Here is a 25,163-nt window from a genome sequence, read left to right as displayed (position 1 = left end):
TTTGATTTCTCCAAAATGTCATGGACCTGCTCATGAATATGTTGGATGTGCTCAATGAATCTATTTGCCTTATCTGTTTCGGACTGGACATGAGTTGAATCTGCGTGAGTAGTTGCAAATGGCATGGCCACATCGATGGGACATAGTGGCTGGAATCCCAAGCCCACCTGAAAAGGGTTGTGGCCAGTCGAGCTATGGAGAGCCCGGTTGTAGCTGTGCTGAACATAGGGGAGGCTCTCGTCCCATGTGCATGGATGCTTTGAGTTGTACATGCGCAGAATGTGTACAATCATCCTGTTGACGACCTTTGTCTGGCCATCAATTTGAGGATGGAAGGCTGTGGACTTAGTGAGTTTAGTGTCCAGCATCGACTAGAGACTAGACCAAAATGTACTGAGGAACCTGCTGTCCCGATCTGAAATGATAGATTGTGGGATCCCAAAGTGTACCCACATTCGTTCAAAGAAGAGTTTAGCAGTGGCTTCTGCTGTGATATTCTTCTTGTAGGCCACCATAATGGCCATCTTCAAGAACCTGTCGACAACCACAAAAGCACAGTCATTTCCATGCTTAGTGTAAGGAAGGCCTGACATGTAATCCATGGAGATGGATTCCCAAGGTCGACTAAGGGTAGGCAGCGGGGTATATAGGCCTTGCTTCTTGATGGTCAGTTTGGCAATGGCGCAAGCAGTGCATGATCTGATGTACTTCCCAACATCCTGTTGAAGATTCAGCCAATAGAAATATTTCTGCAGTGCTGCCACCATTTTTTCGATCCCGAAATGCCCAACAGTCCGACTGTAGTGTGCTTCCCAAATCATCTTGGCACGCTCGCTTGAAGGAACACAAAGGTGACCCAGGTGGCATAACAGGTTGTCCTGGAGGTGAAAATTTGGAACATGATGATCCTCCAAGAGTGTCTGGTATGTGTGGCCGAATTCTAGGTCGCTTTTGTAGAGTAGTGGCCATTCAGAAGTCTCGTGCCCACAAGGGTTGAGCACGGTGGTTGACGCCATGATCGGTGGTCGAATGAGGTAATCTGCAACATTATTGGTGTTTCCCTTCTTATACTTGATATTCAAATGGAACTGTTGCAGGTATGTGGATCACTTCTAATGGCGATCATTCTACAATTTCCCTTGGGTCTGTATGAACTGCAGGGGTCGGTGGTCTGTGTGGATGACCATTTCCTTCCCCAAAATGTAATGCTTCCATTGTCGGTAGGCTTGCACAATGGAATACATCTCTTTGTCATAAGTGGGATATTTCCAGACTGTGTCTGAAAGTGTCTCACTGTGATATGCCACTGGATGCCCGTGTTGAGTAAGGACTGCCCCAATAGAATAGTCAGAGGCATTGGTCTCGACCTCAAATGGTTGTTGCAAGTCTGGTAATGCAAGAACTGGTGCTATGAAAAGGCGATCTTTCAACTCTATGAATGCCTTCTGTTGAGATTCAGACCAAAAGAAATTTGTTTTCACTCCTCCCTTTGTGACTTGACTCAAGGGCCAAGTGATATGAGAAAATCCCAACACGAACCTGCGGTAGAAGTTGGCAAGGCCTAAAAAGCTGCGAAGCTCTGTCAGAGTGGTTGGAGATGGCCAATCTCGAATGACTTGGATCTTGGCTGGATCCACATGCACCCCCCGTTCATCAATAATGTATCTTAGATACTGAACCTGGGTCATGCCAAAAGTGCATTTCTCCAAATTGGCACATAACTTGTGTTGTCGCAGTATTTGGAGAACCTGTCGGATGTGGTGGAGGTGTTCTTCCCAACTCTTGCTAAAGATCAAGATGTCATCCAAGTATACCACTACAAATGAGTTGGTGAATGGCCACAAGATGTCATCCATTAGCCTCATGAAGGTTGCAGGAGCATTCGTCAATTTGAAAGGCATAACCAACCATTCAAAAAGGCCCTCCTTGGCTTTGAAGGTAGTCTTCCACACATCAGAGGGTTCGATTGGTACCTGGTGATATCCTGACTTCAAATCGATCTTGCTGAAATATTTTTCCCCCTTTAGTTGGTCCAGGAGGTCATCAATCCATGGGATTGGGTACCTATTACGAACAGTGATCAGCGCCCGATAGTCAATACAGAGTCTCCAAGTCCCATCCTTCTTCTGTACCAGCACGATCGGTCTCCCACAGGGCGATGAACTCAGATGGATGTGACCTTTTTGCAGCAGCTCCTGAATCTGCCTCTTGATTTCATTGTTATCTAGAACAGAGCGTCGATAGATTGGTCCATTGGGCAGCAGTGAACCTGGGGTCAGATCAATGGAGTGTTTGACCTGACAGTGCAGAGGAACCCCTGCGGGGGAGGTGAAGATGTCCTCATACTCCTCCATGACCTTGTCCATCAGTAGTTGTCGTGCGGAGGGGCCCTGTCTAGAGGTCGTGGCCACCATCTTCTTATTTTCTTGAGGACGTGTCATCAAGAAAACAAATTTCCTAGTTTTGGAAATGAGATTACTACATTTTTTTGCAGTAACCAAAGAGATGGCGGTAGGCGGTGCTACCTCTGGTATCCTGTACAACTTATTTCCCAAAGTAAAAATAACAGCACGGGGCCTTGACTCATACACAACATGTCGTTTCCACAAGTATGGTTGTCCTAATAACACATCACAAACTTCAAGGGGAGCAATGTCACACAATATCTCATCTGTGAAGGGCTTGATGTTGTATGGAAGGCGACACTGTTGACTCACACGAAGATCCCGTCCTTGGTGCAGCCACCCGATGGTGTATGGTTGTGGATGTGCTGTGGTCAGTAAGCCCAACCGTTTCATGACCTCTGCCAAAATGAGGTTCTTTTGGCTCCCGCTATTGACAATGAACTGTAGCGGGGAGCCTTTACCCACATCTGGGAGTGGAAGAGATGCTCCTCCTCCTCTAGATCTTCCAGTTCCTCCTTCTGGATCTTTGTGGTGGCAACGGTGGCGTTGGACTCCGCATCGATAATCTTCTTCCCTTTGTCATTCCCCTTATTGTGTTTTGATTCAAAGTTAGAGCATGCATCTGATTCTGAAACCTTTAGCTCGGCCACTAGTGACTGCTTGGCCCGACACTCACTTGTGTTGTGAGTGGAGCTCTTATGGAACTCACACCACTTTCCTGTGTCCTTTTTCGGCTTTGTGGCGTTGTTCTTTGCTTGCAGCTTTGGCGGGTTGTCTTGGGCTGCCCCGCTTTGGCTTTGTCCTTTGTTCTGTGGTTTGGGGGTACCTTTCCCTTGTTTAGGATTCGCAGACCCAAAGTCTCGCTTCTTCTGTTTAAACTTTTTCTTGACCTTGACGGCATATCGGTATGCCGTGACGAGCGAGGAGATGTTCAGGAATTCTATTTCTTCTTGGATGTACTTGTGCAGGCAGCCACTGTATTTGAGTACCAAATGCTGCTCTGTATCCTTGATAGCCAACTTTGTGTGAAGGGCATGGAAAATATTGGTAAACTCCGGTATGTCTTGGTCCCTTCCCTGCTGCAGCGTGGTCCACTTTATGTATTGATCCTCATAGCTTCCGACAGGGTAGTACTGCTCCTTGATGGCATATCGAAATGAATTCCAAGTTGGTGCGACTGAAAATAGTGAGCCTGTACTTTCATCCTTCTGCTCGTAGTAGGTTTCCCACCAATCCTTGACGTGGGGGGCTACTTTGAGAAGAGCAAAAATAATCTTTTCCCGACTGGAAAAATCATGAACAGAAAAATAACCCTCTAGCACATTTAACCATTTATCGACGACATCTGTGTCTATCTGACCCTCGAATATGGGGATTTCAGAATTAACTTATACCTTAAATGGTGTGGCATTTCCAGAGTTGCTATTGGAAGCCGATGCGTCGCCCCTGGGTAGCTGCTGAAGGATTTGGGCAAAGTTGTCCATCATCGCGTTCCTTTGTCGCTCGAGGGCTTCTTCGAGCAAGATTTTGATAGGATCTCCTACCCCCTCGTTTTTCTTTTCATCCGCCATGGGAGGCCGTCGGGATTTGCGAGGCTGGTCTTGCAAAGGTTCGACTAGTTCAAGCCCTAACTCTTTATATCCTGACCTCGTTGGGGACATGCAAAGAAAAACAGAGAAGAAAAGCAAACCGCTCTGATACCGCTGATCCAGATTTAAACAAGAACACAATAAAATACAGAGATAACCATACAGATAGATATGCAGCGGAAATAATACTTCATTTCATTACTGTAAAATACTGAAATATGCTTACAAACAGAAATGGAAATAAACCAGCTAGGGCGATGGTAGCTTATCTCTAAGAAGAGATGTGGCGACTACATGCCTCTGAACTGTCTTACAATGAGGCTCAAGGGCCTTTTTATTATTGAACAATAAGAGAAAACCCTAAACAACCAAAACCATAACCTGAGGAGATGTAACACCAAGAGTTTGTGGGCCCCATTGGGGTGAGTTAGACAGCCAACTTCCCAGGGTCACGAATTGGTCATATTATCTCCGTTTGACGCACATGATAGCCCGTTGGAAAGATCTCTTCGAGGACTACAGCAAAAAAGACAATTTTAGGCAGAAAATCGCTGGTGGTAGATTTCCCAAAAAAACGTTGTTTAGGGCCTCAAAACGGCTCCGGAAGTTTAGGACCCAAAAAACTGCTAAAAATAGTAAATTGTGCTATAATTAAGGAAACTGAAAAACTAAAAGAAGCACTGGTGGGGATCCAAGTGGAATTAGTGAGTGGCCACCAATATCCACCTGGATCAGTTTGAGGATGGAAGGTTGTGGACTTAGTGAGTTTGGTGTCAAGCATCAACCAGAGACTAAACCAAAATGTACTGAGGAACTGACTGTCTCGATCTAAGATGATAGACTATGGGATCCCAAAGTGCACGCACACTCATTCAAAGAAGAGTTTAGTAGTGGCTTCTGCTGTGATATTCTTCTTGCAGGCCGCCATAATGGCCATCTTCAAGAACCCGTCGATGACCACAAAAACACAGTCGTTTCCATGTGTAGTGGAAGGAAGGCCTGACATGTAATCCATGGATATGGATTACCAAGGTCGACTAGGGGTGGGCAGTGGGGTATAGAGGCCTTGCTTCTTGATGGTCGGTTTGGCAATGGCGCAGGCAATGCATGATCCGATGTAATTCTTGATATCCTATCGAACATTCGGCCAATAGAAATACTTTTGTAGTACTGCCACTGTTTTCTCGACCCCGAAATGCCCAACATCCCAACTGTAGTGTGCTTCCCAAATCATCTTGGTACGCTCACTTGAAGGAACACAAAGGTGACCCAGGTGGCATAATAGGGCATCCTGGAGGTGAAAATCTAGAACATGTCGAACCTCCAAGAGTGTCTAGTATGTGTGGCCAAATTCTGTGTAGCTTTTATAGAGAAGTGGCAAATGAGAAGTCTCATGCCCACAAGATTTGAGCATGGTGGTTAATGCCATGATTGGTGGTCAACTGAGGAAATCTACAACATTATTGGTGTTGCCCTTCTTATACTTGATATTCAAATGAAACTGTTGCAGGTATGTAGACCACTTCTGACGGTGATCATTCTGCAATTTCCCTTGGGTCTGCATGAATTGCAGGGGTCAGTGGTCTGTGTGGATGACCGTTTCCTTCCCCAAAATGTAATGCTTCCATTGTCAATAGGCCTGCACAATGGAATACATCTCTTTGTCATAAGTGGGATACTTCCGAACTATGTCTGAATGTGTCTCACTGTGATATGCCACTGGATGCCCGTGTTGAGTAAGGACTACCCCAATCATAGTCAGAGGCATCTGTCTCGACATCAAATGGTTGTTGCAAATATGGTAAAAGGAGCACTGGTGTTGTGCAGAGGCAATCTTTCAACTCTGTTAATGCCTTCTGTTGAGATTTAGACCAAAAGAATTTTTCTTTCGCTCCTCCCTTGGTGACTTGACTCAAGGGCCAAGTGATATGAGAAAAATCCCAACACGAACCTGCGGTAGAAGTTGGCAAGACCTAGAAAGCTGCGGAGCTCTGTCAGAGTGGTTAGAGATTGCCAATCCTGAATGACTTGGATCTTGGCTAGATCCACAAGCACTCCTTCTTCATCAATAATGTATCCCACATACTGAACCTGGGTCATGCCAAAGGTGCATTTCTCCAAATTGGCACATAGCTTGTGTTACCGTAGTGTTTGGAGAACCTGTCAGATGTGGTAGAGGTGCTCTTCCCAAATTTGGCCGAAGATCAGGATGTCATCCAAGTATACCACTACAAATGAGTTGGTGAATGGCCATAAGATGTCATCCATTACCCTCATGAAGGTTGCAGGAGAATTCTTCAATCCGAAAGGCATAACCAACCATTCAAAAAAGCCCTCCTTGGCTTTGAAGGCAGTCTTCCACACATCAAAGGGGTCGATTGGTACCTGGTGATATCATGACCTCAGATCGATATTACTGAAATATTTTGCCCCCTTTAGCTGGTCTAGGAGGTCATCAATACGCGAGATCGGGTACCTATTATGGACAGTGATCTTGTTCAACGCCCGATAGTCAATACGGAGTCTCTAAGTCCCATCCTTCTTGTGTACCAACACGATCGGGCTCCCACAGGGTGATGAACTTGGATGGATGTGACCTTTCTGTAGCAGATCCTGAATCTGCCTCTTGATTTCATCGTTCTATAGAATGGAGCACCGATAGATTGGTCCATTGGGCAATGATTCACCTGGGGTCACATCGATGGAGTGCTTGACCTGACAGTGTAGAGAAACCCCCGCGGGGGAGGCGAAGATGTCCTTGTACTCTTCCACGACCTTGTCCATCTGTAGTTTTCATGCGGAGGGGCCATGTCTAGAGGTCGTGGCGATTTTCTTCTTCTTTCCTTGAGGGCGTATCATTAGGAAAACAAATTTCTTGGTTTTGGAAATGAGCTTACTGCATTGTTTTGCAGTAACCAAAGAGATGGCAGTAGGCGTTGCTACCTCTTGTATCCTGTACAACTTATTTCCCAATGTAACAATAACAGTAAAGGGCCTTGATTCATACACAACATGTCGCTTCCACAAGTATGGTTGTCCTAATAATAGATCACAAACTTCAAGGGGAGCAATGTCACACAATACCTCATCCATGAAGGGCTTGATGTTGTACGGAAGGCAACACTGCTAGCTCACGCGAAGATCCCGTCCTTGGTGAAGCCACTCAATGGTGTACGGTTGTGGATGTGCTGTGGTCGGTAAGCCCAACCGCTTCACGACCTCTGCCGAAATGAGGTTCTTTTGGCTCCCACTGTCGACAATGAACTGTAACAGGGAGCCCTTTACCGACATCTAGGAGTGGAAGAGGCGCTGCTCATCCTTTGGATCTTCGGGTTCTTCCTTCTGTATCTTCATGGTGGAAATGGTGGCGTTGGGCTCTGCATCGATAATTTTCTTCCCTTTGTTATTCCCCTTGTCGGCTTCTGACTCAGAGTCGGAACGTGCATCTAATTTTGAAACCTTTAGCTCAGCCACCAGTGATTGCTTGGCCCGACACTCACTTGTGTTGTGATTGGTGATCTTATGGAACTCACACCACTTGCTCGTGTCCTTTTTCGGCTTCACAGCACTGTTCTTTGCTTGCAGCTTTGGCGAGTTGTCTTGGGCCGTCCTGCCATGGCTTTGTCCTTTGTTCTGCGGTTTGGGGGCACCTTTCCCTTGCTTCGAATTCACAGATCCAAGGTCTTGCTTCTTCTGTTTAAACTTTTGCTTGACCTTGATGGCATATTGGTATGCCATGCCGAGCGAGGGGATGTTCAGAAATTCTATTTCTTCTTGGATGTACTTGTGCAGGTAGCCACAGTATTTGAGTACCAAATGCTGCTCTGAATCTTTGATACCCAACTTTGTGCGAAGGGTATGGAAAATATTGGTAAACTCCAGCACGTCTTGGTCCCTTCCCTGCCACAACGTGGTCCACTTTATGTATTGATCCTCATAGCTTCCGACAGGGTAGTACTGCTCCTTGATGGCATCCTAGAATGAATCCCAAGTGGGTGCGGTTGAAAATAGTGAGCCTGTACTTTCATCCTTCAGCTCGCAGTAGGTTTCCCACCAATCCCTGATGTGGGGGGCTGCTTTGAGAAGAGCAGAAATAATCTTTTTTCGATTGGAAAAGTCATGAATAGAAAAATAACCCTCTAGCAGATTTAACCATTTATCTACGACATCTACATCTATTTGACCCTCGAAGATGGGGATTTCCAAATTAACTTGTACCTTAAAGGGCATGGCATTTCCAGAGGAGCTGTTGGAAGCCGATGCGTTGTCTCTGGGTAGCAGCTGAAGGATCTGGGCAAAGCTATCCATCGTCGTGTTCCTTTATCGCTCGAGGGCTTCTTCGAGCAAGATTTTGATAGGATCTCCTGGTCCCTCGTCTTTCTTTTCTTCTGCCTTGTGAGGCCGTCGGGATTTGCGAGGCTGGTCTTGCAAAGGTTCGACCAGTTCAAGCCCTAACTCCTTATATCCCGACCTCGTTGGGGACATGCGAAGAAAAACAAAGAAAAAAAGCAGATCGCTCTGATACCACTGATCTGGATTTAAATAGGAACACAATAAATTACAAAGATAACCATAAACACAGAGATGTAGTGGAAATAATACTTCATTTCATTAATGTAAAATACTTAAATATGCTTAGAAACTGAAATGGAAATAAACCAGCTAGGGCGATGGTAGCTTATCTCTAAGAAGAGATGTGGCGGCTACATGCCTCTGAACTATGTTACAATGAGGCTCGAAAGCCTATTTATTGTTGAGAAACAATAGAAAATCCTAATCATCCAAAAACCTAACCCTAGAAGATGAAACGCCAAATTGTGGGCCCCATTTGGGTAAATTGGTACATCAACTTCTCGGGGTCGTAACTTTGGCATATGATCTCCATTTGACGCGCACAATATCTCATTAGAAAGATCTATAAGAGAACTACAACTTTGGGAAGAGTAACCTTGATCCATGGCCCCACGTTGCTCCTAGTTTTCCAAAAAAACGTCGTTTAGGGCCTCAAAACGGCTCCGGAAGTTCAGGACCCAAAAAATTGCTAAAAATAGTAAACTGTGCTACAATTAAGGAAAATGAAAAGCTGAGAGAAACAACAGTGGGGGTCCAAGTGGACTTGACAGGTGGCCACCAATATCCACCTCGATCATGGAACTTGTGGGACGTAATCTTTTATTGAAAATCATTGACAAGTCTCTCATGGGAAAGATTCATAGGCTTACTACAGAGAACGTCATGTTGATATTCAACATGAATTCTTGCTACATGTGCCATCTCATGAAACGAAACCTATGCAGCCTAGGCATGCATCTTGCAGTTTGTGAATTGGATGAAGAGGAAGGAGGAATGGAGATGGAGAAAAAGCCCTATGCAGCTTGGGCATGCATCTTGCAGTTTGTGAATTGAATGAGGAAGAAGGAGGAGTGGACATGGAGAAGATACTTGGGGCATTAGTGGGAGGAGTATAGAAATCATTGATGCTTATTATGTTCAATGGAGGGAATCTCATTAGTGGCCTAGACCAGGTCATGGCCATGCACATCGAAGGCAATTTGGTTCTCAAATTGAAAGAAGCCAAAGCCTTATGGCTTTGATGATCTGTTGGGTTAAGATTTAGTTAAATATCATTTCTTTAGTGGTTTTGGTGTTTCTAGAGTAGTTTTTCTTAGGTTGAAGTTTGATCTTGGCTGACTGTTTGATTGCAAGTTTTTGGGAAAAGTCATAATGCGACTCCACCATAACATCTCCAATAATAACCTGAGAGTAAATATCAGTAATAATAACTTATTGTTAGTTGTAAATTGTAATTGCATGTATTAATCTAATCACTAAATCCTTTCTAATTCATGTGGCATCATAACTCAATGCCTTGTGAGGATCTTTCATTCTATGGATCTTACAATGAAAGCTTTCATTGTGCGAAAGAAGCTTCCTCTACACTCTGCATTGCGTAAATGGAATGAAGTGAGAGATTTAATACTAACATTTTCAATTTAAATAAATCCCCACACCATTTTCAATTTAAATAAATCCCCACACCAACGAGTTGAATCTTTACGAGCAAGAACATTGGAAAGGGGATTACAAATATTTGAAATTAGATAATTTCCTTAGCACCAGCCACACAAGATAGTTATTTAGACAAACACCAACTTTTCATTGATACAATGTGTGGAATGCATAGGTTCAGAGGAAGCTTTCTTTCTCCACCCCTCTGCGGTCCACACAATGTAACCAAATCTTGATATTTCGATGAAGTGTATGGAAGCAAGAATACCAACAGATTGCAAAAATGATTGTGGAAATTAAGTGTTCTTGAATAACGAAAAAAGGTGGACCTTGCACTACCTTAATTGTGTCATCATATCGATAGCTACCAAAAGAGGTGACATTTTGTGGAAACGATTATGGAAATAGAGAGTTCACTCATAATGACAAAATGCGTACCCCACATAAATGGGAAGGGACTATGTTGCTATGCAGTTATCACCCATGTTTCTTGTGTCAAAACCTTATTGTGCATTGTCAAGGAGAAGAAGATGTGATTTGGAGCAATGAAATAATGGATAGAATGACGAAGGTTTTCATTATCGTTATTCGTTGTTTCCTACAATGTTAAATTCATTTTCTTCATCACTGCTTCCAACAATGCTAAAGTCATTTTCTCCATCAGTGCTTTTAATTCAAGGTAGGTTTATTTATCCAACTATTATGTTTACAATTTTTAAACTTTACAAGTTGAGAAGGGAAATAAAAATGTTATTTTTTCTTATTCAGTTGCAGTCTATAAATTATATTGAGAGAAAACATGCACATAACCGAAACATCAACTAGTGTCACCTAGGAACTCTCAATTCCAATCCCGTAACTTTTCGTTGGATATGTAAACACCAATGTTGACAATGACATTGAAACGCTAAGGAACATATTTTACTTTTTTAAAAGCCTCAATAATATTTTTGAATAGAAGGCGATGAAGTATGAATATATTAGGATGTGATTAGATAAGATTGGGGTAAAATATTATGACCTTGTTTATTTATCGTAGAATTAGACAACATCCTAGAGAAGGATGTGTATTGGGATTAATTGGTACAAATATCAATTATTTATAGCTCATTGGATGTACAAGAGGTTGATGGTTTTTGACAAACCTCCATACAATCACAAGGAGGTGCCCCACTATATTCTCAAAGGATTGTGGGTCAAAAATGTTTTTAGTTTTCCATATCAACTATTTTAAAATTGGTGAATTTTGAGGGGTAGGTGACCATCTTGTGCAAGATTAACATATGTCGGGTGTGATTGGTTTGGTTTCCACCATGGCCCATAATTTACTTTAGCATAGCTTATTCATTGCTACAACCAACATAGAGGAATTTTTAAGCAATGTGAAATGTATGCATGGAAGGCCAAATGTTGGTCCTTCTTACCACAAGGTTGTGTTTAGTTAGGTGAGGTGATTTGGACACTTTAGGCATCATGATCATAGTTTATGTGACCATCACCTCACCTATGCCTAACCTTCAAGAGGATTTGTTATGCTTAAATTGAGGCTTTTCTATGGTAGAGTTTAATGGATGGAATTAGTATAAAAACATCTTTTAACTTTCTTTTACTGATATCATATAGTATATTGTAATTTTTTTGTAAAAAATTAATTATTTTACATATGCGGTTACAATGATCCAATATTTCCATGTAATTTTAGTATGGATCACTTCCATTATTGAGAAATAGTTACATTAAGTGGCTCTCTCAAAATATCCAGCCCAAAAATATTTTTAAAATATAATTTGATTTTCATATATTATTTTATTTCTTTTACTTATTTTATATGCTAATCTAAATTCCTTTTACACATTTTTTATAAACTCTATTTTAAATTTAAATAAACATTTCTATACAAGGAAATTCCACCATCTAATTGGAACAACCTAGTATAATTTTTTCATTCACATATAAAATATTTTTTAAAACAATATACATTTTACACAAGCGGCCATAAACATGCCTCCACGCTTCTTTAGAAATCAAACGAGGACTCTATTATTGGAAAACATCTCGACTCTTAAGTTACAAATATATGAGGGAACAGAATTCATATGGCTTCTCCCTTTTTCAAGGTTATGAACTAAAACTAAAACTTCGCAATAAGATGAATATACACAGAAATAATCCTGTCTTTTGAAAATGGGAAAGAAAAATGACTAATAAGTCTCCTGCCACAACTATTTTTAATGATATAGAAAATTGAAAGATGAAATACTCAAGAAAAGAAAACCTAATTTTCTTTACAAAATTTACGATTACAATTAAAATAAACATAAACGTCAATGTTTTCTGGGTGAAGAAATCGTGTTGGAAGATCAGTTCTTCCATATTCTTCCACTTAATAAAAAATCATCAATAAACATAAACGTAAATACTTTCTAGATAAAAAACTCATCTTAGAATATCACCACTTCTTCCATATTCTCCTACTTAATAAAACATTTTCAAACAAAAGAAATCTTCACATGTTTTAAACAATATGATTAAAATAGTTTTAAATATTTTTATATTAAAAATAAAAAAGCGAAATAGACAAAATAAAAAACATTACATCAATAATTGACTTGTTTAACATGATTGACTACTCTAAGGATTGGTCCCGCCGTCATCTCGGTGTGGCGTCCCTCTCACATCTGTTGTGTCCCCGAATAACAGTCGACCCGTTAGTTTTGGTTTTGGCTTTGGCTTTGTATTTTTGGCTGTATTTACGCTGCCCTGCAGCACATATCAGTCAAAAACACGTTACTTTTCAATCACTTCACATTAATGCGAAATATATATTTATTATTTTGACGACCAGTTTACCACAACGCAAAGGCATCCAGGATCGTTCAAATAGTTAAATGGAAATCTTATTTATTGAAGATTTTTATAAATTAGTATAGATTTATTTTAAATACTGTTTTAATTTGAGTTTAGAAAGATTTAATTTTTTCAGTGTAAAATTTTTATGAATCTATATTATTTAAATATTTTGTATAGTTATTTAATTTTTGTTATTTTTAAATTTTTAAAATTTTTATTTAAACCCATAAAGAAAAATTTCAACTTCCCTAAAAGATAAACAATATTATACATCATACTAGACATTCTAATGAACCTCTCAACTCATTTAAATGTATACATTTTAATTTTAATTCATATAATATATAACTCTAATTAAATACTTTATTACAAAATATATCTCCATCATAATTAAATTAACTCAATAAAATTAACATATATGCATAAATTAACTAGAAAATATTACATTCAAAATAAATAAATATACCCTGGGTACAACAGAGTACATGCTGAATAACAAAAAAAATAGAGAATGGCGGTGAAAGAGTGGTACCTGCTGTATTACTGGCTGTTTCCCAATATAAACTGTGGAAAAATATAATACAAACATTTATCTGTTAGAAAACAAATAATAAAGCCACATGCAAATTTCTGATATAAATTTTAGTGTTAAAGCTGATTAGTGTTTACCCAGGTAACGACTTTCGGATGGGGTTATGAGATTCCATGTTAAGAGAGTGGTGATGATGAGCACACTTATGGATCCCAAATTTCTAGCCATGAATGAAAGGCCTGTATGGTAAACTGTTGAAAGAATACGAAGCAGCAGCAAAGTGCTGTGAGAAGCAGGTATGCGGCAGAAGTAGGGACTTGAACAAAATAAATAAACGAATTGAAGCGGACGGCCGAGGAGGCATATTTATACTGTTCAGAATACTATTCCGTGCTCAGAAGCTGCATGCAATCTTCCTTGATGACTCACAAGTCGTGGGCCACTGGGCGTGCCGGACACACATGATCCTTTACTTTCCGCCTACCCACTAGTGTAACAGTGAAAGATGCGACAGTTCAAAAAGTGTTGTGTTTTTGATGTGGCTACACACTACCCTACCAGTCAAAGATGCCACACATATGATCTTCGCGTAGCAGTCAAAGATACAGTTCCGTGCTCAGAAGCTGCATGCAATCTTCCTTCCTTGATTGCATGGCCGGGGTGGCACATTTATGAGTAGGGCGGTCTCAGGGGTTAAATTTGACGCCAGTATGCTCTTATTTCACATTTTTACCTGTAAAATAAGTTTTAGTTTTAAACCTCCACGTCATGCACAACTTGCCGTTCATTTTCAAAAACGTCATATTGATAGGCATGTTTAAAAATTAAAAGTTAAAAAAAAAAATTATAATTTTTTTTATATATATATTTAACCTTACGTCATATATTTTTTATACCTGTAGGCTGTAAGTTACAATGTGGCGACTGGATTGTTGAATAATTGTTTGTGACTGGATCATGTCAAATGACTCAATGAGACTCGGCACAGTACGAATCTCTCTCCTCATCTCACGAGTTGCTACAGCCTACAGGGATCTTGACGATGTGGCGATTTGGTTGTGAAATAATTATAATATTAATAATGACAGCGACTGGATTGTTGAATAATAATTACTATAATTCAGAACTTTTTGGAACGACTATGGCATTTTTAATATGGTGTGAATCTGTAACAGTGTAACCTTATAAATTTATAATCTCCAAACTCTGGCCACGGCAACTTGCAAGTTTAGCGTTTATTGACAAAGTACAGTGATCGGATGGCTATCAAATCTGCGGATTTTGCATTCAATTCACATTCAATTCACATTCGGGTTTACCGCTTGAGCATTTAAAATGAAACTTACCACTGGTACCAGTTACCAACTTACCACCTGTAAACTTTAATATGTACAAGATTCCATTAATGAGTCCTGTTGCGGCCCGCGGGGAAATAATCCATCGCTTAAAGCTTTATCGTCAATTTACCACCGAATCCCGATCACTTGTGAATCTGTGATGTGCTGTAGCCTGTAAGTTGTAACGTCTTACCTCAATATTCCATATGAAGAGAGCAAAAATAGTGATGACTATGACAGCGAATGATAGTAGACGCGCCATGGGAAAAGAAACAAAAGCACCTGCAAGCTGCAACAACTACTTAGTCACTCCACTGAGTTGATATGAGGTTATGAGGAGGAGCATTATATAGCATATGGTGTAAGTCGCAGAGGACTTCCTGCTAACCTAGCGTAGTGCTGTTTGGTTGGTCGACTCATCGAAAATTTAAACAGAAAACTTCGGGTAAGCGTGCTCAGTTGCCGCTGACAATGAAGAGTCCCAGCTCTCAGTTGGATTTTCATTAAAAAAATACAATTCTGGGAATGTATGCCCGAGGCCCCGAGTCGTCAACTATACAGATACTTTTGTGCCAGAGACGCTACACACAGTTAAAACCAACATCAACCCCAACAGCATTCTCGTCGTGTGTCTGGTGCGATTTCTGTTGAGTTTTCAGCGTCTGTCATCAGTTTATATACATCGTCGTGGCGGAAGAGCAGTGCCCAACTTAAATTTTGCGTTGCCAGGTTTTTGAAATCCCTCCCTCTCTCTCTGTACAAATAAAAACTACACTGTTATAGCTGGTAATTTCTTGAAGTGATTCATGGATGATATAATTGTGTGGTGCCAAATTTTACATAATATTGAGTAAACAAATTAGGAATTCAAATGTGAATTAGTGGAAGACATAAACTGAGAAGAAAAAATTACAAACTAAGCACAATATCATAAAACTGCAAGGGATAGTCAGCCTATCGATAAAACATCCAGAAATTGATATAGGCTATAAAACTTACATTGGATAGAACCTAGTTGAGAACTTAATCAGTTTCTGACCTCCACGGGTGCAGCCTCTAAACAAAATATTGACAAAAACCTGAACTCCTACTACAGAAAATAGAGGAATAACCCAAACTATAATATAATAGAGAGATGGAAAATTTAAAATTATTACCAGTGTGACAAGGCACACAGGTAAGGTGCCACGGTAAGGTGGAAAGATCGAAGCCTGCAACTTTCCATAAGCATCTAGAAGCCTAATGCATTCGGATGCCTTCAGCGGAAAATTTATGAGCCACTCGACATGAATGGTAGTGAGAAAGTAGTTGATAAATATACCATAAGTGGATTTGTGAAAAGGTAGGGTTTGGAAGGTAAATATTGACTGTCAATTCCCATAGCTCATTTCCAGCATTGATGGAATAGATAGTGTGCACATGTGTTCACATGGACCCAAGTTGGATGTGTCTTTGTGAAGGTTAGTTTATCTAGCATTGATGTCCGTCTGCTTTTAGTGTAATATTAGTCCCTGATTTTTTTTAGTTTCTTTTTGGTTGGCCATGAATGAAATCTTTTGTTTCAAAATTCCAAAATTGTAAATAGGACAATGACAGAACGTTGAATCAATTAATATGTTGTTGAATTCTGAAAGTATTTAGAATAGAATTGGTATTTAAATTGTTAAATTTTTTGTGAAATTTGATGAGTTAGATTTCTCACTGTAATAAATTGTATATGTAAAAGTTTTTTTATATCAATTCATGTAAAAGTTTGTTATATCATTTTTGATGAATTGGATAAATGTCCTTGTAACAGCTCTGTTATATTGTTTAGTTTTGGATTTTTGTTGTAAAATTTCATTTGTTGGATTAGTTAATTGAATTTGTTAAAGATGTATTTTTATAATTTTATTAAATGATTTATTTAGATTTATTTTTAGCGTTTGGGATTTTTAGCAGCACACCAGTGCAAGATTATTTTTTTAATATGGTTTTAGCTGATGAAATGAAATTCATATATACGAAATACTTTATTTTTATTATATAGGTATTATATATCAAAAATGTCTTCAAAAAAAGGGAATCAACTTTCTATCAAATTTTTTTTTGGATGGTCTCATACATCTCAAGCTTCATTGCCTGATAAAGAAGATCATGATTTTGATCTAAATGAAGGTTTAGATGTCTTGAGGCATAATGAAGAATATGATATCTTGGAGCATAATGAAAAAAGTGATGAAGAATTTCACCACGGAGAACCTAGCACCCAAAAGAAAAGAAAAATGAAAGTAAAAAGAGAGTTTCGTGATCAGTGGAAAACTAAGTATAAGTGGTTGAGAGAGGCAAAGCATGAAGGAAAAACAGTTATGAAATGCATATATTGTGAAATGCATAAGGCAATGGGGCCATGGGGAATTGGGACTGGTTGCTCTACATTGCAGCATGATTCTATAATTGTTCATGCTAATTCAAGCATTCATAAACTCTCACAGGCAAAGTGGATATGTGGAAATGAGAAGAAGGCGAAGTCTATTACAGAACACATTGCATGCATTGATGATATGAACAAAGAAAGAGTCATCACTACTATGAAATTAGTATATTGGATGGTGCAAGAGGATCTACCACTTTCAAAATATGAATCTCTTTGTTTGTTTACAATGTCTTTACACACGCCAAATATGCCAAAGAACAAAGAGTACACATCATATACAAATCACATCGCTGCAAAAGAATTCCTTTTTGCTATATCTCAGTACCTTGAAGAGCTATAAAATTCCAAAATGCTAGATAGCCCTTTTTTTCATTGATGTTAGATGAAAGTACAAACCGTAGTTTAGAAAAACATCTTGTGGTTTATGCCACGTTTTTAAACTCAAAAGGATTGGGTCCTCCAATTTCACAGTTTTTAAAGCTCATAAATGTTTGCGATGGAAGAGGGAAAACAACTTATGATGCAATCAAACATTTAATGGAATCAAGGGGCCTTTCAACAGAAAGATTGATAGGAGTTTCCACAGATAGCGCTTCTTCAGTGGTTGGTAATGAAAATGGTTTTATCACTTTCTTGAATAAATATGTACCTAATCTTGTAGTTGTTCACTGCATTGCTCATCGTGAAGCCTTAGCTGCATCAGATGCTTCAGAAAAAATACCTGAATTATTATTTGTTGAAAAATTAGCAAATAAGGTATATTCTTGGCTGCAAAATTCTACGAAAAGAAATAGTCAACTTATTGCTCTACAGGAACTTATGCAACTTGAAACTCTTCAAGCTCTTCAAATCCATGGAGTTAGATGGCTTTCAAGGGGACAAGTCATTGAAAGACTTGTTGCACTTATGCCTCGCATATTAACATTGTGGAAAGAAAGAAAAGACTCATGGTATGATAAGGCAAGAATCTTTTCAGTACAATTTTGTTTACATATGCTTGCAGATATAATGTGTGAATTAAACAAGTTGAACAAGCAATTCCAAGAAGAGTACATTGATGTCAGCTCTTTAGGGGCAGCCATAGATGTCACAGTAAGCACTTTGAAAAGGTGGTTTTTAAGAAGCGACACATTTGCAGATAGCACATGTTATTTATCTAAATTTATAGATGCCTCTAAATTTGGCTTTCTAGAAATTTGTGATAAGGAGGGGCTTGTTCACAAGCATGAATTACGATTTTGTAGCAATTCCACATGCATATGTTGATTGTGTTGATATACAAAAACAATCATGGAAACCGTGTATTGAAGGTTCAATAGAAAGTTGCAAACAACTTGCAAAAGATTATGTTCAAGCTCTCGTAGAGAATTTGAATGCAAGATCCCCTGATCTTGCATTTTTCAACTCAGCAAGATTGTTTAGCCCTTGCCATTATTTAGAGGATGTTCATGGCAGAGAACGAAATTCAAAGCGTTGGCTCGAAAAGATTTTTCAACACTTACAACATCCTTATTATCAAAGTGAAGAAAACAAAACTACATTTGATTTTGAGGCTTGTTTGAAAGAGTTGCATCCATTTGTTGACACTCTTCGTGTTAATTGCGAGGGATCATCCATGAAATATGCATGGAGGATTTTTTATGTTACAGGGTTGCATACAAATTTTCCTCACATGTCAAAATTATGGCAGGCGATACTTACTATTCCTGCAAGTACAATTGCTTGTGAGAGAGGATTCTCAAGACAAAACATAATAAAGGATGTCCAAAGAACAAAGCTATCATTAGTTGCATTGGATGCCTTGATGCGGGTGTCTCTAACAGGCTTGATTCATCAATGGTGGAATGGGATAGGGTATTTGACATCTGGAAAGATGCTAAAGAAAGGAGAACCTTAAATGTTTAAATTTTTTTCTTTTATTTTTATGTTTGTAATAGCAATGTTTTGACAATTACCTCTTTTGGTGAAACTGTCCAAAGTTTAGTTTGTGTACATGGTGATATTGAATCTACTTTCTGAACATTTACATAGTTCATGCACATTATGTTTTTGGTTTGAAAATTATTTCACAACTATTGTTCTTTTATTGTACAATTTGAAATTAGATGAAACTTGTACAAATAAATTTTGAAAGTCATATGATGGCAGTTTAAAAATAAAAATGTCAAAAAAATTCCTTGACGGGTAGGTCACTCGTCAAATTTAACCCTTGGGCGGTCTATTCAGGATAACTCTTCCGTGCTCAGAAGCTGGATGCAAGGACTCACAATTCGTGGGCGACTGGACATGCTAAGGACACACATGATCCTTTACTTTCCGCCAACCCACTAGTGTAATAGTCAAAGATGCCACCTTCCACTTACAGACTCTTTTTAGTGCACGCAATCTTCTTTGAGTGGGCGACTGGGCATCCCAACCACACATTTTCCGCCTACCCTTTAGTGCACCAGTGAAAGATGCGACAGTTCCATAGAAAATTTTAGGGGCGAATGTTTGCCCTTTGGCGAAATTAAGGGGTTTTAAATTTTTAATGGGCGAATATTTTGTATCATAGTACATTTTACAAATCACCTCAAATAGCCCACCTTATTTTAAGGGAGAGGATAAAAAAGGTAAATTTAGCCCTTGAAATTAGGAGTTACAACCTTCCATTCGCCCATTTTCAAGAATAGGTTTTATTTAAGTGAATCATATGGGCCAAAGGCCCAAATACCATATTTATAAAAGAGGTATGGTAAATTAACAAAAATATAAATAAATGAGAGGTATGGTAAATAAATAAAACATTTTTTATATTTACTCCATAAGTCACCTTATATACATGCAAAGGTGTAAACAAATAAAAATATAACTAAAGTGGAGGTATGGTAAATAAATAAAATGTCTTTTTATACTTACTCAAAAGGTATGGTAAATAAATAAAAATATAAATAAACTAGACGCAAGGTAAATAAATAAAACCTCTTTTTATATTTAGTCCATAACCCTCGTTCTATTTATGAAGGCTCAAGAAAGAGGTTTTATTTAAGTGAATCCTATGGGCCAAATACCATATTTGTAAAAGAGTTATGGTAAATTAATAAAAATATAAATAAACGAGAGGTATGGTAAACAAATAAAACATTTTTTTATATTTACTCCATAAGTCACCTTATATTTACGAACACTCAAAAAATGCTTTATATTTAGGTGAAACCTATGGGAAAAATACTATGGGACAAATACCATGGACTAGATTGTTATTAATACCATGCAAAAAAACATTATTAACCCTAATATTAGTATTAATAAAAATAAAAATGGCACATGGTATTGACCCATGGTATTCACCTGGAATGTAGCCTATTTAAATGGGGGAATTAAACTAGCATAGATCCATCTTTACTCTGGATCTACTAACCCCTGAGAGGTATCAAATATCGTGATATGCAAACTAGCATAGAGTGAAGAAATATTTGATGGGATCAAGAGTAAAAATGGATGTTGTAATTTAATGTATGTTAAAAATTTTAGCTTGGTTAAAATAAAAAATAAAATAAAAATCAACTATTAATTTTATTAATTTTTATAAATTACTAATGGTAATTTTTAAGATCCAGGTTTATGATAACCCATGTTATTGACCCATGGTAATACCATGGTATTCATGTGAGCATAGATTATTTAAAGGGGAAATTCTATCATCTTAGATCCATCTTAATTTTGGGTCTACCAAGTGCTCAGAGGGATAAATAGATTTCATCCCCCTAAGAGTGGTAGATGTGGAGTTAAGATGGATATAGGTTGGTTTTTATGATAATGAAGATATTAAATAGACTTAGGAAATTATATTGTAAAAACATCTTAAGGTGAATAGTTAAAGCATAGACATTGGACAAGTATATTTGTATACTTCTGTTTTAAACTGAAACAAATTCAGGGCTAAAAGGAATGGATTGATTGCACTAGTCATCCTTCTATAACTTTCCAACATATGCTGGAGTAAACAGATTGTAATTTGGGTAATTTTTCTAACTGCAAACAGGAACATACTTTTGTATTGGCAGGGTGGTTACAAGGTCCCTAGAAGTGATGAATTTGAATTTTTCTTGGTTTTATATATAGTATTAGGTTTTTTCTCATGCTTTCTGTGAATGGCATGGGTGAATTTTATCCTACACCCACTAGGTTATCGATATGTAATTTCGGTAATTTTGATTTCAAAAGATATTTTAAAGAAATGCAATGATTTCATTTGTGTATTCAATAAACACAAGATTTTATAATTGAGTAAAATATTCACCATGCCTGGTGAGAGATTCGCCAAAAAATTATATATACATATCATATTATTGATAAAATCGCCTTCCATTTTTCCTATATACCATGGAGATTCGCCCATTTATTATGCATGTAAATTTAGGGGGGGTTCTTAAAATTTTCCCTGGACAGTTCAAACAAGTGTTGTGTTTTTTATGTGGCTATATGCTACCATACCAGTCAAAGATGCCACACATGTGATCTTCGCGTAGCAGTCAAAGATATAGTTCTGTGCTCAGAAGCTGCATGCAATCTTCGTTCCTTGATTGCATGGCCAGGGAGGCACATCTATGAGTAGGGCGCTTTGTTCAGGATAACTCTTCCGTGCTCAGAAGCTGGATGCAAGGGCAAGAGCTAACGAGCATACCATTGGGCATTAAATGCCCGACTACATGTGCCCCCGATAGCTGTTTAACACACGCGTGAGGTGATAGATAAATAAAAAATAAGCGCGTGTGTGTTAAACAGCTATCGGGGGCGCATGTAACTGGGCATTTAATGCCCAATGGTATGCCCGTTAGCTCTTACCGCAAGGATGCAAGGACTCACAAGTCGTCGGCGACCGGACGTGCCAAGGACACACATGATCCTTTACTTTCCGCCTACCCACTAGTGTAACAGTCAAAGATGCCACCTTCCACTTACAGACTCTTTTTAGTGCTCAAGCTGCACACAATCTTCTTTGAGTGGGTGACTGGGCATCCCAACCACACATTTTTCGCCTACCCTTTAGCACACCAGTGAAAGATGCGACAGTTCAAACAAGTGTTGTGTTTTTGATGTGGCTACACGCTACCGTACCAGTCAAAGATGCCACACATGTGATCTTCACGTAGCAGTCAAAGATACAGTTCCGTGCTCAGAAGCTGCATGCAATCTTCCTTCCTTGATTGCATGGCCAGGGAGCAACGTTCAAAATTGAACCCTTCCTAGACCTTCTTTAGGCTCCTGGCCCTTCTTAGAAGGGCTAAAAAAAAATTACACTTCAAAAAAAAATTAAAATATCAAAATTACTGGTCAATTACAAAGGCTAGATTAATTTTTTAAATTTTAAAAAAAGGGAAATATTTTTAATAACCTGTCAATACTTTTTTAAGTTTATGATAATTTAGACTCTGTACTAGCATATAAATCACTCTGACTAGTGATAGTTTGGTCGAAGAGACCTATTAAAGTCCAAATGACTTCATACAATTTAATACTTATGTCATGATTTGGGGACATTTCCTTGAGGCCCCCAACTTACGCCAACATGATGCAACTTGCAAAAATAAGGCGTGCAATAGTCATGGTACTATTACACCTAGCACAAGGTGACAGATCACATTGAATAATCAATCAACAACTATGCACGTGCTCTTGCTCCTCCGTGATTATCCTTGTGTGTGCTTTCCCTGTATCCATTTTTTCCATTTTCATTTGAATTGCAACCCATCATCCAGAGAAGGAAAGTTATCATTCGATGCTATACTATAAGGTATTTTTCATTATCCTCCTCATATCTTCATTAACATTTGTTTTTTCGTTCTATGGATTCTTTAATGCAACACTCCTTGAGGTAATGACACCCTTCGTGGTCACACAATGTATCCTGGGCACCATAGAATCCACGCCCGAGGAAATCAACATTTTGGCTAGATACCCTAAATGCAACTGCTTGTCATCTTGCCATTCTAGGCATGGGTGGTTGAGTTGTTTTCTACATTGTTAATGGTGCAAATTTTTATTGTCATAATTATATGAATCTACCAACTATGAAAATAATATATATCTTATATCGAAGGTATTGGACTCCACAACTATAATGCTCTCATTCAAACTCTTGCTTATCTTGATTCGTTGCTTAAATCCATACATATTTCTTGTCCAATTACCATTTTTAATGAAGTGTTTGTTCTCTATCATAAAGCTACAAGTTTCCTTGAATGTTACAAAACATAATTCAACAAATCAATGAATAACCTATCAAGAAATCTATAGTCAAATCCTATGGCATATTGCTAAGGTTGATTTTTTTCTATCTCAACCTTGCTAAGGGATTTTTAATTTATGTATTTACTTATTCCATTTTTTTAATTTAATAGTGTAAATCTTGAAAAGTGTCTCATATTGGTCGTCCTAAGAAGGATAAAACGCAATTGTTAATTGTTGAATCATTTGGTCTTACACAATATTTTAATCAACCATGTAATAGTCAAAATGAAATTGATGCTCATCTACATGAATATGATGAATCAAATAGAGTAGAGCTTTTTGAAATAGAAAACCCATCAAAGAAACACAAAATAATATTCAAATCTAAATGGAATACAAGGTTTCCATGGGCTTATGTTTTAAAACATCTAATGGTAATGAAAGGATAAAATGTTCTTCACGTGTTAAATTTAAAAGTGAGACTCCATTTTCAAAAGAGGGAACTACCACTCTTCAAGTTAGTGGTAGAAGTGGCCATGCAAAATCAAAAGCTTAATTTTTGTTTTACAACTTTTGGAGGCAAAAAGCGATTGAAGCAATATTCCAATCACTAAACATGTAGAACTAATGGTAAATGGTGGGAAGGAAAAAAATATATTAATGATTGGAAACATGTATTTTGTTGCTATACATGATTTATCTTTAGAAATGTATAAAACAATATGTGATTTGAATTGGTATAAATGAACTCCACGTGTGCTTCTAATAGATGAATTTTCTGAATACACAAATACAACACTGAGAAAATATTTTCTTCAAGTTGCTAAAGAGGTGTATTGGAACAATCTAAAAGAGAAGATTTTACATAGATCATTTTACTCAATTTCAGTTGATGAAAGCACTGATCAAATTATGGAACACCAATTGATTGTTTATATTACATATTTGACAATGGTGGAAGAAGTCAATGTTTAACAAAGTTTATATGTTTACTTCAAATAAAGGATGGAATAAATCAATGTATGTACGATCTAGTGAGAACTCTTTAAGCATAATTGGATTTATATTTAATTAAGTTTGTTGGCTTTGGTTCAGATGGTGCATCCTCCATAAGGGGTATTCATGAAGGTTTATCTCCTAAGCTTCATATGCTCCTGATTGATTAGTTATCCATTTCATAGCTCACAGGGAAGCATTGACAATCAATGAGGCTTCATCTCATTTTCTAGAGTTGCAATATATTAACAAATTTGAAACAAAGTTTATTCATGGCTTGGAAAATCAACTAAAGGACATGGAAAATTGAGAGAGCTAATGTATACATTTCAAATCACTAAGTTAGTGGTCTTACAAATTCATCAAATTAGGCGGCTCTCAAGAGGATAGGTCATGAAAAGACTTGTTAAACTCATGCATTATTTGTTAGGATTGGGTGTTAGAGGAGAAAAAAATTGTATGAGTTGGCAACAATATTTCGAGTGCAAATTTGCATCCATCTACTTGCAGACATGCTCGTTCAATTAAATAAGTTGAATCAAAAGTTCGAAGAGGATCATGTTGATATTACATATATTGACACTACTTTAGATTTTTCTATTAGCATGCTTCGTAAATGATTTTTGGAAAGTATTTTTGGTGTAGTTGAAGTGCATATATCTTATTTTTAGTTAAAGCATAAAGAGGAACCCTTGAATTTGCAAATAGCATAGGTATGGTATATTTACATCCATTGAGGTTCAAAATTTTTCCAAAGATGAAAATATTCGGGGCTGCTATATGATTGTATTCTTTTGAGTCAATGTTTTATTGTAA

The 25,163-nt window shown here is 38.1% G+C and overlaps 1 protein-coding gene and 1 long non-coding RNA gene across 2 annotated transcripts; one reads left to right on the top strand and one right to left on the bottom strand.

The window, feature by feature from the left end:
• Nucleotides 1–12,589: 12,589 nt before the first annotated feature.
• On the bottom strand, nucleotides 12,590–13,729 carry LOC149247757 (uncharacterized). The gene is made up of 3 exons (XR_016265653.1): nucleotides 13,523–13,729; nucleotides 13,386–13,417; nucleotides 12,590–12,763 (listed from the first exon to the last, which is right to left on the bottom strand). It is a non-coding gene; the product is annotated as an uncharacterized LOC149247757 (long non-coding RNA).
• Nucleotides 13,730–17,513: 3,784 nt separating this feature from the next.
• LOC149247756 (uncharacterized) lies at nucleotides 17,514–19,035 on the top strand. The gene is made up of 2 exons (XM_089445380.1): nucleotides 17,514–18,285; nucleotides 18,449–19,035. The coding sequence occupies exons 1-2, from the start codon at nucleotides 17,514–17,516 to the stop codon at nucleotides 19,033–19,035; spliced, it is 1,359 nt and encodes a 452-aa protein (XP_089301506.1).
• Nucleotides 19,036–25,163: the final 6,128 nt, after the last annotated feature.

This window comes from Pinus tabuliformis, chromosome 7, assembly GCF_031772625.1.
Source record: "Pinus tabuliformis cultivar Carrire ecotype Pingquan chromosome 7, CPIR1, whole genome shotgun sequence".
In the NCBI taxonomy this organism is placed as follows: Eukaryota; Viridiplantae; Streptophyta; class Pinopsida; order Pinales; family Pinaceae; genus Pinus; species Pinus tabuliformis.
Note: the sequence above shows the minus strand (reverse complement) of the source record. Positions and strands in the feature narration are given on the sequence as shown.

Coding starts and splice junctions, on each gene's coding strand:
- LOC149247756 (XM_089445380.1), top strand. CDS start 17,514: ATGTTAGATGAAAGTACAAACCGTAGTTTAGAAAAACATCTTGTGGTT. Junction 18,286..18,448: donor CACATTTGCAGATAGCACAT/GTTATTTATCTA, acceptor CGTGTATTGAAG/GTTCAATAGAAAGTTGCAAA.